This window comes from Alosa sapidissima, chromosome 5 (assembly GCF_018492685.1).
Source record: "Alosa sapidissima isolate fAloSap1 chromosome 5, fAloSap1.pri, whole genome shotgun sequence".
Lineage (NCBI taxonomy): Eukaryota > Metazoa > Chordata > Actinopteri > Clupeiformes > Clupeidae > Alosa > Alosa sapidissima.
The window spans coordinates 1,002,501-1,015,442 of NC_055961.1; the positions used below are offsets into that span (position 1 = coordinate 1,002,501).

Consider the following 12,942-nt stretch of genomic DNA (forward strand, 5'->3'; position numbering starts at 1 on the left):
AGTATTTGTGTCATTGTTTAATTACATACAGTAAATAGTTATTGATATACAATATTTGTTGTGTTGCATTAGTGTGTTTAGTGACGCACAGCTGGCCAGGACTCCTAAAGGAACACTGTTCATGACTTCCTTCTTCCTCTTAAACTGATACCAAAAACACAGGACAAGGAGATGTTGAGTCATTGTCCAACACAAATCATTGACCAAGAAACCAGTATAAAAAAAAAAAAAACAGTCTAAAAAATCCCCCTGAATGAAAGTCTTTGTGAGCGGAAGTTCCCTCGTTCAGGACGAGCACCTGCCATGTGTACCTGTGTGACACCTCGCACTGACTCAAGTCAATCACTGTGTTTGTCATGGAGGTTTCGGAGCGATGGCCCTGGTGACTCACCTCCTCCACGCTGCCCTGTGAGTATATAAGCAGGTAAGCAGTGCAGCAGTCAAAACAAGACGAGCAGACATGAGCACCTTCAGCATCTGGATTCTCTTAGTGCTGGTAGCAGCGGCATACGCAGTCCCCCTGTCAGCCCAATCAGCCGCAGACGAACACAACGACCATGTAGCAGAGGTAGGTCCATTAATTCATTTTTTTATACTTTTTTTTACTAATTGTTTTTATTTTATACAAATTATTTTATAAAATGATATTGGGCTTGTGTGCTCGCCGCAAGAGGTTCTGCTATTGCACTTATTTTTGAGATGGCAAAACAGTCGTTTCTCTTTCTGGCTGTGTCTGTATAACACTTCATACTTCAATATTACCTAATGTCTCTGAAGTGTTCTTAAAGATAAAATGTCATGGTGTTAGCATAGTCTCTATTCTTTTCTAGAAATACACAGATATGTTGTAGAAGTGGACTTATGATTGTTTCTCTTTTAGCAATTATACTATAAATATATTAGGCCTGCATAACTGGATGATCAACTATTATTTGCCATAAATTGTCTCAGTATAGTGTAGTATTTAGTAAGTGTTTTCTAGAAATGCATGAATATATATATCATGAAAATAACACAGACATTTAACTGTTGATCTCCCAAAGAAATACTTGAAGCGATTCTACAATCTGACGGAGGAGTCGACTCCCTCGGCCAGACGGCTGATGAGCCAAAGAAGTCGCATCCTGAGTGAGATGCAGAGCTTCTTCAAACTCAAGGTGACCGGCGTTCTGGACGAGGAGACGCTGGAGATCATGAGGAAGCCCAGGTGTGGCGTACCTGATGCAGTCGCCCGCTACAGCACCTTCGGACACAACCTCAAATGGCAAACAAACAAGCTCACATACAGGTAAACAAACAAGCTCACACAGGTAAACAAACAAGCTCACATACAGGCAAACAAACAAGCTCAAATGGCAAACAAACAAGCTCACATACAGGTAAACAAACAACCTCAAATGGCAAACAAACAAGCTCACATACAAGTAAACAAACAAGCTGACACAGGTAAACAAACAAGCTCACATACAGGTAAACAAACAAGCTCATAAAGGTAACTCAGTCGTAACCCTTTCAAACAGATCTCATTTGATTCACTAGCATGACAAGACTGTGGAATATAGTGGAAGTAAGCAAGCTCAAACTCAGACAAGTAAGGCAAAATGAAACAAAACAACATCAAAATCGTCAAGACATCGTAAAAACTGTAAGGCAATTCTAATTTTGCTAAGATATCAATGCACTGTAAATACAATGAAATTGATAAACAAACAAGCAAGCATAATGGAAATCGATACAATGTTTTGTATCTACTTTTCAATATCTCAATGTTCAAATGAGCTCTTTATATTTATATAAGTCAGTGTTGACCCTGGAAGTGAGTAAATAAACGAGTAAATAATGGAATGGTCTCTTCCCTCCTGTAGGATTGTGAACTACACGCCAGACCTGCCCACATCAGAAGTGGACAGCGCCATCGAGAAAGCCCTGCAAGTCTGGGCACAGGTGACTCCCCTGAGGTTCACACGCATCTACGCTGGCACGGCTGACATCATGGTCTCCTTCGGCAGCAGAGGTGTGGATACTACTCACACTAATCCCAGAACTAACACACACTTTGTCCCTCATGAGTCACGCTTAATGATATTACAACACACACTTTGTCCCTCATGAGTCACGCTTAATAATATTTCCAAAGACACATCATCTTCAAGCCAGTTTAGTGACTTTGGCCTTGGAGATCATCTTCCATAGACAATGGACGACAAAAGACAATTTACTCAGGGAGAAATACAACACAAGAAGGAGATACAAACCAAGTGCCCATACAATAGAAATCCAACATGTTCTGAGCCATAGAGATGTGCTGTGAGATGTGCAGATGCATATTTATATTTGATGTTTTATTTGATGTATTTATACTTTATTTATACTTAATTTGATATTTTATTTGATATTATTTGACTTTATTTCTACCGTGCTTCTGTCTTGCAGACCATGGAGATTTCTACCCATTCGATGGGCCTGGTGGCACCTTGGCTCATGCATTCGCGCCCTCTCAAGGAATTGGAGGAGATGCTCATTTTGATGAGGACGAGACCTTCACTTTCCGCTCCTATCCAGGTAAACAAACTTGTTCACACCGCTTTGAGCCTCGTTGATGCAGTCACATGGTCTGTTAAATGAGCCCATGTTTTAGAAGAGCAGGGTGTAAATCACATGGTCTGTTAAAGGAGAACTATGCAGGATTTAGCTTAGTTTAACTTAACTTAACAGTCATTGGAATAGTTATATGACTTTTTTCGGGTTGATTGGTGGCCGTCTCGCTTCCCCCTAGGGCCTGTGAGCGGAAAAACCACCCTTGCAACTGTGGGCCGGCGGGCCGACGGCCTCAGTGTCAGGAAGTATAACGAGTGTAACAAATTGCTTTACTGCATTCAAATACACATACACGCCAGGCACCGGCTAGAAAAATGTAGTGATGGAGTTTCTCAGACATTAGTCATGACAGCCATCGAAAAGCAGCAGAAAGTGAGTAAACCGTTTTGGAGGAACAGGGAAGAGGAAAACAACAGCCTGACCGATTGAGGAAAACGACAGACTGACCGATTGAGGAGTGTCGTAAATCATATACTACCTGTGAGGAGTGTCGTATATCATACACTACCTGCGAGCAAAAAGCGAAAACAGTGAAAAAATTGCCGAAACTGCATAGTTCCTCTTTAAACGAGCTCAGGTTCATGTAGTTGAGTTACAGCACAGCTGCTCGTTATTGTTGTTGTTGTTGTTTACCATCATGACTAATGAATGGTATATCTCCAACTCTCTCAACTGAAGTGTAAGTGTTAGCACAGTTACAGGAGCGCAGTTGTTGTTGTTGTTGTTGATGTTGTTGTTGTCAACATGTTTGCTACACCCCATAACAGCGTGTTCCCTCTGTCCCCCTTCGGCCAGGTTATAACTTGTTCCTGGTGGCTGCCCATGAGTTTGGTCATTCTCTGGGCCTGTCCCACTCACAGGACGCAGGGGCGCTCATGCATCCCGTCTACAGCTACAGAGACCCCGACACCTTCCTGCTGCCACGGGACGACGTCAACGGGATCCAGTCTCTCTACGGTAAACGCCAACGTCTGAGCAGCCGTCATATGCTGTAGCTGCACCCAGTAACGGTGCTGTAGGATGCTATGCTGCAGGTAGCAAGAGCTTAGCATGTGGCAGAAGTCAGATGTGTACAGGACTGGAGATGCTGTCATGTTGTAGCAGAAGTCAGATGTGTACAGGGTGAACAGGACTGGAGATGCTGTCCTGCTGTAGCAGAAGTCAGATGTGTACAGGGTGAACAGGACTGGAGATGCTGTCCTGCTGTAGCAGAAGTCAGATGTGTACAGGGTGAACAGGACTGGAGATGCTGTCCTGCTGTAGCAGAAGTCAGATGTGTACAGGGTGAACAGGACTGGAGATGCTGTCCTGCTGTAGCAGAAGTCAGATGTGTACAGTGTGAACAGGACTGGAGATGGTGTGCTGCTGTAGGTCACAAGAGTGTAGCACATCTTATATTAGGCCATTACGTGTGGCACAGCAATTTATAAACGCAATACGTTTATATATCGCAAACGTCCGGAAATCCAACCCAGGACGACCACATTCAAAGCAGCACCATGCCAGCCAAGTCATATTATGGGCTGTATATGTATATGATCTGATTCGTTATGTCTATACAGCTCAGTAGTTGCTGACCACAGCTGCATGCGAGTTTTCAGTAGCTGCACTCTTGAAACGAATGTGATGTCCCTATCTGGACACAGAGATGTGTTAAAAACAACACAAGTTGTGTTGTCCCTATCTGGACACAGAGATGTGTTAAAAACAACACAAGTTGTGTTGTCCCTATCTGGACACAGAGATGTTTTAAAACAACACAAGTTGTGTTGTCCCTATCTGGACACAGAGATGTGTTAAAAACAACACAAGTTGTGTTGCTTTCAGTGAGAAGACATGCAATCTGATGAGTGACAAACAAAAGCACATCTGTACAGCAGCTGAAGGGTGGCTCTGACATGTGCTTGCACAACATCCCTCAGCCTCACGAGTGTGTGTGTGTGTGTGTGTGTCTGTATCTGTGTATGTCTGTGTCTGTGTGTGTGCTTAAAGTATAAGTATATATACTTTTTTAATCCCGTGAGGGAAATTTGGCAAACATTTGGCTTGCACAACATCCCTCAGCCTCACGCGAGCGACAAGTGGGAACATGCACGTCTCGCCCGCAGGTCGTATCTGTACAGCAGCTAGTTTAGCTGAAGTGAGGTGGTCAGGACACTGACAGAGTGAGGTGGTCAGGACACTGACAGAGTGAAGGGCCCAGGACACTGAGGTGGTCACACACTGACAGACTGAATAGGGACTGAAAAGGCTGGCCAAGGCCCCTGCTGGAGCAGTGCTGCTGGGAAATGTAGTTGAGTGTGAAGTGCTGCTGGGAAATGTAGTTGAGTGTAAAGTGCTGCTGGGACATGTAGTTGAGTGTGAAGTGCTGCTGGGAAATGTAGTTGAGTGTAAAGTGCTGCTGGCAAATGCTGCTGGGAAATGTAGTTGAGTGTAAAGTGCTGCTGGGAAATGTAGTTGAGTGTGAAGTGCTGCTGGGAAATGTAGTTGAGTGTAAAGTGCTGATGGGAAATGTAGTTGAGTGTAAAAGTGCTGATCAGGCACCCATATTGGTATTGAGCAATAGCTTTATGATACCTTTTCTGATAACATGTTATGATATACATAAAGCACAAGTGACTGCAAGCACAAGACAATGTATCATTATCTGATGATCTACAGAAATAAGTCATCTGATTGGCCAATAACACACTGCTCAAAAAGTTATGTCATAATAGTTTATCATCAACTCTTCATTTGTTAGATTTATAGTGCAGCAGTCGAGGTTATTTTCAAGATTCACAATCTCTTAACATTTGTTCTAATTGTGTCAATAATTGAAAATTGTTTTGAAGAACATTAACAGAGCCATGTTGACTCATAGGTTCCAACCCTGACGTGGATGTAGTCAAACCAGAACCAGAACCTCCCACGACTCCCAACGCCTGTGATCCCCAGCTGGTCCTGGATGCTGTCACAACTCTACGCGGAGAAATGTTCTTCTTCAAGGACAGGTAGAACTTAACTGCACACTAACCCAACACCTAAACCTAATGCACATAATGACGCTCTGTGTGATTCCCCTCTAGCTAAGTCTGTGTGCACATAATGATGCTCTGTGTGATTCCCCTCTAGCTAAGTCTGTGTGCACATAGAGGCACAACACTGATGCTCTGTGTGATTCTCCTCTAGCTAAGTCTGTGTGATTCCCCTCTAGCTAAGTCTGTGTGCACATAATGACGCTCTGTGTGATTCTCCTCTAGCTTCTTCTGGCGTAGCACCTCTTACAGCAGAAGAGCAGAGCAACACCTCATCAAAAGCTACTGGCCTCTTGCCCCTAACAACATCGATGCAGCTTACGAGAGCCGATCATCAGACCGAGTTTTCCTCATCAAAGGTGAGTTTGAGACAATTTTCAGTAAGTTTTATGTAGACATTCATCACAACCTTGTACTGATATGTTTTGATCAGTGAATATGATTCCTAAATGTTGAAAACTGGCACTCTGAGCCTGTACACATGTACACTTACTATTATTACTTGTTTGTTTTTGTGCATGCAGGCAGAAAAGTTTGGGCCCTTCACGGCTACAACATTGAGAGTGGCTACCCGAAGAGCCTCCACAGTCTTGGACTCCCCATGTCTGTGAAGACGGTCAATGCTGTCTTCCATGACCAACAGTCTGGCAAGACCATATTCTTTACTGGCAACTACTACTACAGGTATGCATCTCACTTAGTTACCTTGGGAACAGCATATGTTGTCATAGGAATAGGAATTATACCTAAATTCATAATTCCTCTTAATCTTTTATGTACCAATATACATGAAAGAGTCCCTAGCTATTAAAACAGAATTCTGTCATTTCTCCACATTGAAGTGAAGGCATTTAGTAGACACTTTTATCAACGTTAAAATGAAGGCATTTAGTAGACACTTTTATCAATGTTAAAATGAAGGCATTTAGTAGACACTTTTATCAACCTTAAAATGAAGGCATTTAGTAGACACTTTTATCAACGTTAAAATGAAGGCATTTAGTAGACACTTTTATCAATGTTAAAATAAAGGTATTTAGTAGACACTTTTATCCAAATCAATCCATCTGGCAATGGCTGGGAAACAAAGCCCAGTTGATCGTGTTCTAAGCAGCGATGTGCACCACCATGTTACTATGGTGCAACACCACGCCCATAATGTCACTACGGGGCAGTTCATGTCCATAATGTCACTACGGGGCAGTTCATGTCCATAATGTCACTACGGGGCAGTTCATGTCCATAATGTTACTACGGGGCAGTTCATGTCCATAATGTTACTACGGGGCAGTTCATGTCTTGGGTATCCTTTGGGTATGTCTGAATCCATACACACAAATTCCCCTAAAATGTCTTGCTAAAATTAATATTCATCAGTATTACCGTACAGAAGATTGTTCATAACATTTATTTTTATTGTAAAATTCTTATCTTGTTTTGTTTATAGTTATGACGAGAACAGAAGGGACATGGACCAGGGTTACCCCAAACTGGTGGATGAGCGGTTCCCCGGAATGACAGGAGAGGTCACTGCTGCCTTCCAGTATAGAGGTGAGTCAACAGCACAAACACACACATAATCTACTCAAACACACACATAATCTACTCAAACACATATAATCTACTCAAACACACATCCTCTACTACATTAACTCTACAAACACACATAATCTACTCAAACACACTTTATCTACTACATTAACTCTACAAACACACATAATCTACTCAAACACATATAATCTACTCAAACACACATCCTCTACTACATTAACTCTACAAACACACATAATCTACTCAAACACACATCCTCTACTACATTAACTCTACAAACACACATAATCTACTCAAACACACTTTATCTACTACATTAACTCAACAAACATACATAATCTACTACATGAACTCTACAAACACACATAATCTACTCAAACACACATCCTCTACTACATTAACTCTACAAACACACACATAATCTACTCAAACACACATAATCTACTCAAACACACATCCTCTACTACATTAACTCTACAAACACACATAATCTACTCAAACACACATTATCTACTACATTAACTCTACAAACACACATAATCTACTCAAACACACATCCTCTACTACATTAACTCTACAAACACACATAATCTACTCAAACACACATTATCCACTACATTAACTCTACAAACACACATAATCTACTACATGAACTCTACAAACACACATAATCTACTCAAACACACATTATCTACTACATGAACTCTACAAACACACATAATCTACTCAAACACACATCCTCTACTACATTAACTCTACAAACACACATAATCTACTCAAACACACATTATCTACTACATTAACTCTACAAACACACATAATCTACTCAAACACACATAGGCCACCTCGACGCAACGTGGGGCAAAGCGCAAGGCAGAAGAACAACTCTTTTGAACAATGCGCCCAACGTATGATCACAAAATCATGCCGAATGTGGACTGGAGATGCCTTAAAGCTCTTTAGGCTTTGCGCCTCTGACCAAGCGATTCAGATCGCCAAGATAGGGCCTTTTATCTATTCAAACACACACAATCTACTACTTTAACTATACAAACACACATAATCTACTCAAACACGCATAATCTACTACATTAACTCTGGTGTCAGACAACACAAACATTATCTCTGGTGTCTTTGAATGAACAGCAGTGCCATTTAAAGGAGTATGACGGACGCTGAGTATGACGCTGATGTTTTCTTTCCAGGCTTCACCTACCTCTACAGTGGGCCCCACATATTTGAGTTCAGTTTCAGCAGCAAGAGGCTGTTTCGTGTCCTGAGGAACAGCTACTTCCTGAGATGTTAGATCAGATTTCTATGGTCATCACGACAAACTGTCAAATGATCGATTTCATGGGTTTACTATTCCATTACTTAAATGATAATATATATTTTATAATTTTTTGATAATATATTTTTTTCAATGAACACTATGAATATTTAAGATCTATGTAAAATATAGAGCTATCCTTGTTTTATGTCAGACATGTTTAAAATTGCTCCAATAATGAATTATGTAATAATAATTATAATAATGTGAAGATTTGAATGTTTTTGCACCGTAGTCCAATGGTATGGTTTTGAATCCTTTCTCCCTTTTGTATACTTGTTGATATATTGTCCCTTTTCTTTCAAATAAATAATTAATAATAATAATAATAATAAAAGATTTCTGTATGTTTATCTTTTTGAAAAACTTATATGAAACCTTAAACAATGAAACAATCTGCCTCTATAAATATATATTTAACAGTCTAGAGCATTGCCTCTCGTTTTAACGGCTATTTAGGCTATCCTGTCTAGGCTAATTTTCCTTCAACAATCTTTTTTCAGATGCAACAATATCTATTATCAGATGCAACCATATCTATTATCAGATGCAACCATCTGAGGGAGCTATACTGTCAATACTGTCTCTTACAACTTAAATGAAAGTTTACAGTGACCTCTGCTGGCCTGATACTGTTTGTGCACTCTGTGTTACATGATCAGCCTCCCCTTGCAGGGCCTTGAGGGTTTCCAAACCATGTCTCCACCATGTCTCCACTAATGGGCCTCTTCATGTTTTTGTGTGCGGGAGGACAACATGTATGATGTTTCTGTCACACATCAAGACTGGTATGACATGGAATTCCTTCACGCCGAGGGCTAGACTTATGCTAGGCAGTAACACTGCCATTTGTACTGTACTGGATCCTATAGCCTATATAGCTAGGCAATAACTCTGCTATCTGTACTGTACTGGACCCTATAGCCTGGATCTTATAGCCTATATACAGTGGGTCCCAGTTAAGTTTGGACGGGTTCCTTCAGGAATCACGCACCCCATTTTCTCAGCAGAAATGGCACAAACTGCAGTTGACACAAACAACCACAAGGTGTCACTTTGGAGTTCTGCCACTACTATTTTTGATGCGACTTGACTTACTGCTTCCATGATGCATTTTCCAAGTCAGTAGAACAATCAGAGAAAGCTGAGCCATTACCAAACATATATGATAATACAATAGCGTGAGTTTATATATCTTATACCCTATTTGTCACGGTTACTTATAGATTTGATAGTGTAACGATAAGCGCATGAGACTTTCAGCGGGGGCACGGGAACTTAAACTGATCACGGTAGTTTAAGCTTACACTTGACAAAACATTCTAATATGAAAATGTAGATGCAATTGTTGTAAGATGGTGCAGCTCCTTTAAGAGAGCACCGTGTGCAGGGATGGAGAGAGAGAAAGCGAGAGGGGATATGTGTTAGAACTTAGATGCGTGTGGAAAGTGCTGTTGAGACTGGAGCGAGTCATATTCAAAATAATGCAAAAAATAAATCCGCAGATAAAACCAATTATCCTCATTCATTGCAACCGCAGCATGCCTGCTTGCCGACATTCAAACGAAAAAGATATCAAAGCACCTTTTGCGTTTGAATGTAGCACGAATTTAAACAGCTTGACAAATTATTTAGCTAATTGATTATAGCCTGTACAGCAATTGTTGAACATTTACCTGTACAAGTACATTGTTAGCCTACAGACCAATTTCCACAATGCACATCTTATCAACAGTTTGAATGTCGTGTGTTTCTGCATTGACAAATACCGTTCAGCACAATGATTCATGCCCAATTAATTTCCCCTGTTAAAGTGTTCGCCTTTGTTACACTATTTGGTTTCATGATGTAGCCTATGATAAACACCATATGGCCAAATATGTGACTCAGCTAATGTTATAGGCTATACAATTTCCCCTCTTAAAGACAAGCTGGTGTAGCTTATTAGACTAGGCTACTAAAATGCACCGACGGTAGCCTTGGCTATGTGTAAAGTAAGCTATCGCATGATTTCATGCACGTAAGTTCATGCATCTGTCAAGTTCGTACAGAGCCTCGCACCCCCTTGCGACGGCCCTGCAGCTCCTCCTAAGACAGCGAGGAAAAAGTTAAAATACGCGATAAACCCGGGAAAAGTTGACAGGTTTGTTTCGGTCCCAGTGATTATTTGTGAAATTGTGCAAACGACAGCCTTTTCAAGGCATTTCAAGGAAGGAGTCGTAGCATGCAAGCTCCCAAATTGACCCAGTAGCCTACAGAAGGCATCAATAGCCTAAATTGTTGGGACTGGGGAGGGTCATGCGTTTTTTCTCAATCACTTTGGAGGGTCATAGAAAAATGTCTTGCTGGCGAGGGAGGGTCACGTCTTTTTTGACTAACACTCCCAAAACTCCTCCGGTAGCCCCTTAAATAAATAACGAACAGTCCTTAATTGATTATAGCCTGTAGGCCTACACCAGCAATTGTTGAACATTTACCTGTACAGGACATTGACAGTAGCCCAGCCTAACAAGGAGATGTTGCAAAAAAGACGCAATTAATCAGAAATAAATAATGTAATCTGCATCGCTTTATTTAACAAACTGCAAGCAACAAGAGGGTTGAGTTCGCTGTGAGGCCAAACCCAAGAGCAGAGCCTATCTGCTAAGGCACTCGATAGACTATAACGAGCTGTGTGCGCCTGGAAAGACAATAAGATGCTTTCTGAATAGCACAGCGAAGACGGCTACCATTATGACTTTGCCGTTTTGGGACATTAAGCTTTTTCACGTTAAGCCCCCCTCCCCCACCCCCTTCTTTCACAAGCAGTGGGGGAGCGCGGGGCACAAAGTAACACTTTTTGGTAGACAAAGGAGGGTTCTCCGCGCTTCTGTCGTTTGGCCACAATCCGGTGCAACCAGGCCAGGACAGATATTTTAGAGCAGGGGTGTCAAACTCATTTTCATAGAGGGCCACATCATTGAATTTATAGGTTACTGAGGGCCACATAATCGGCGAACATGTGCATGGTGCAACCATGAAATCGGTATTGCAGTATGGCTTCAAAATGGGTGTGTAATGGTCCTAACCACTTTAAAACAGTGTGGCTGAAATAAAAAACAAACAGCCTACAACAGTAACATTTTCAAATGCAACTTCTAGGCCTACAGTATTAGTTAACAACTGATCAATATGCATTCATGGACTGACATTGATGAGAATAAACTGCAGTCAATAATGTGCATAACAATGTCCATAACACATATCACCACTAAAATTAACTGTGGCTAAGAAAGGTACTGTGTGTGTGTGTGTGTGTGTGTGTGTGTGAGAGAGAGAGAGAGAGAGAGAGCTATGGTACGTACACCCACCCACCCCCACCCCCGCAAACACTAGCCTACATAGCATAACAATATCCACATGCAATAATACAACAACAACGTCTACGATGACCTATTCATTTGGACAAATTGACACAGCCCTATAGCTAAAGTTACCTTTAGTTTTGTTCTATCGTACCGTGACGTCTGGCTTTAAACAGCTGTAATCTAAGGTTCTGACAAGCACACCAATTGCCTACCTTGTTCTTGCCCATCTGGAATAACTCCTCTAGCTTTGCTGTCTCCATCCTTTCTGTTTTCGTTGTTTAAACTTGTGATATCCATAACTAGTAAATTAGCCCAACATTGTGTGCTGATAACCATATATAGATAGCCGAGTAAAAGAAAACAACAAGTAGCCTAGTTATGTGCCTGCATGCGTATTCTGTCTTTAAAGTTTAATAATGTTCTGAACCTTTTACTAAAGAATAAAGAAAATTAAGAAGACATCTGAGCTGCACTGGCGTCTCTCCTTCTCTCTAACACTTTTTGGCTTTGGCTAAATATTTCTAAAATCATTTGAGTTTCACTAGTCACATGTTTTAACAAGCAACACTTCTTATTGAACTAATAACAGACGTGTGTCGAAAATTGACTTTATTTTCCATACGGAGAAATAACATATGCAGAGTCTACCAAGGTCAATCTTGCCAAAAAAGCCCTCAAACCTGAAAACACAAGAGGCAAAAGTGCAAAAAATCACAAAACTAACTAAACTAACACGCACATATTTTTGTATTGCAATCATTGTAGCCTACAGTTGTAACAGCGCGTAACAGTCGTTTTACTCCCCGTATGCGCTCATTATAAAGAACGTTTAACGTGTCCCAAAAACAGCTATCAATTAATCACCAAACGTCTTATAAACAAGTATTGCCAGGAGCAACACCTTGCAATAATGCTGAGAAATGAGAGACTAATAAAGCGCTGAGAAATGAGAGACTAATAAAGCTTTAATAAATTAAAGATTAATAAAGCGTTAGGGGAAGATCACACAGTAACAGAGTTACACTCCTACTAGACTCAGCAATTAATGAACCACAATTTAAAAACAATATGTCAGTTTTTATGTGCCTACATGTACTTA

At 41.0% G+C, this 12,942-nt stretch overlaps 1 protein-coding gene across 1 annotated transcript; it reads left to right on the plus strand.

Moving 5' to 3' along the window:
* Nucleotides 1–439: 439 nt before the first annotated feature.
* Nucleotides 440–8,825, plus strand: mmp13a (matrix metallopeptidase 13a). The gene is made up of 10 exons (XM_042092062.1): nucleotides 440–568; nucleotides 1,044–1,288; nucleotides 1,866–2,014; nucleotides 2,434–2,562; nucleotides 3,394–3,555; nucleotides 5,462–5,591; nucleotides 5,841–5,974; nucleotides 6,140–6,299; nucleotides 7,063–7,166; nucleotides 8,372–8,825. The coding sequence occupies exons 1-10, from the start codon at nucleotides 461–463 to the stop codon at nucleotides 8,470–8,472; spliced, it is 1,422 nt and encodes a 473-aa protein (XP_041947996.1). The 5' UTR covers nucleotides 440–460; the 3' UTR covers nucleotides 8,473–8,825.
* Nucleotides 8,826–12,942: the final 4,117 nt, after the last annotated feature.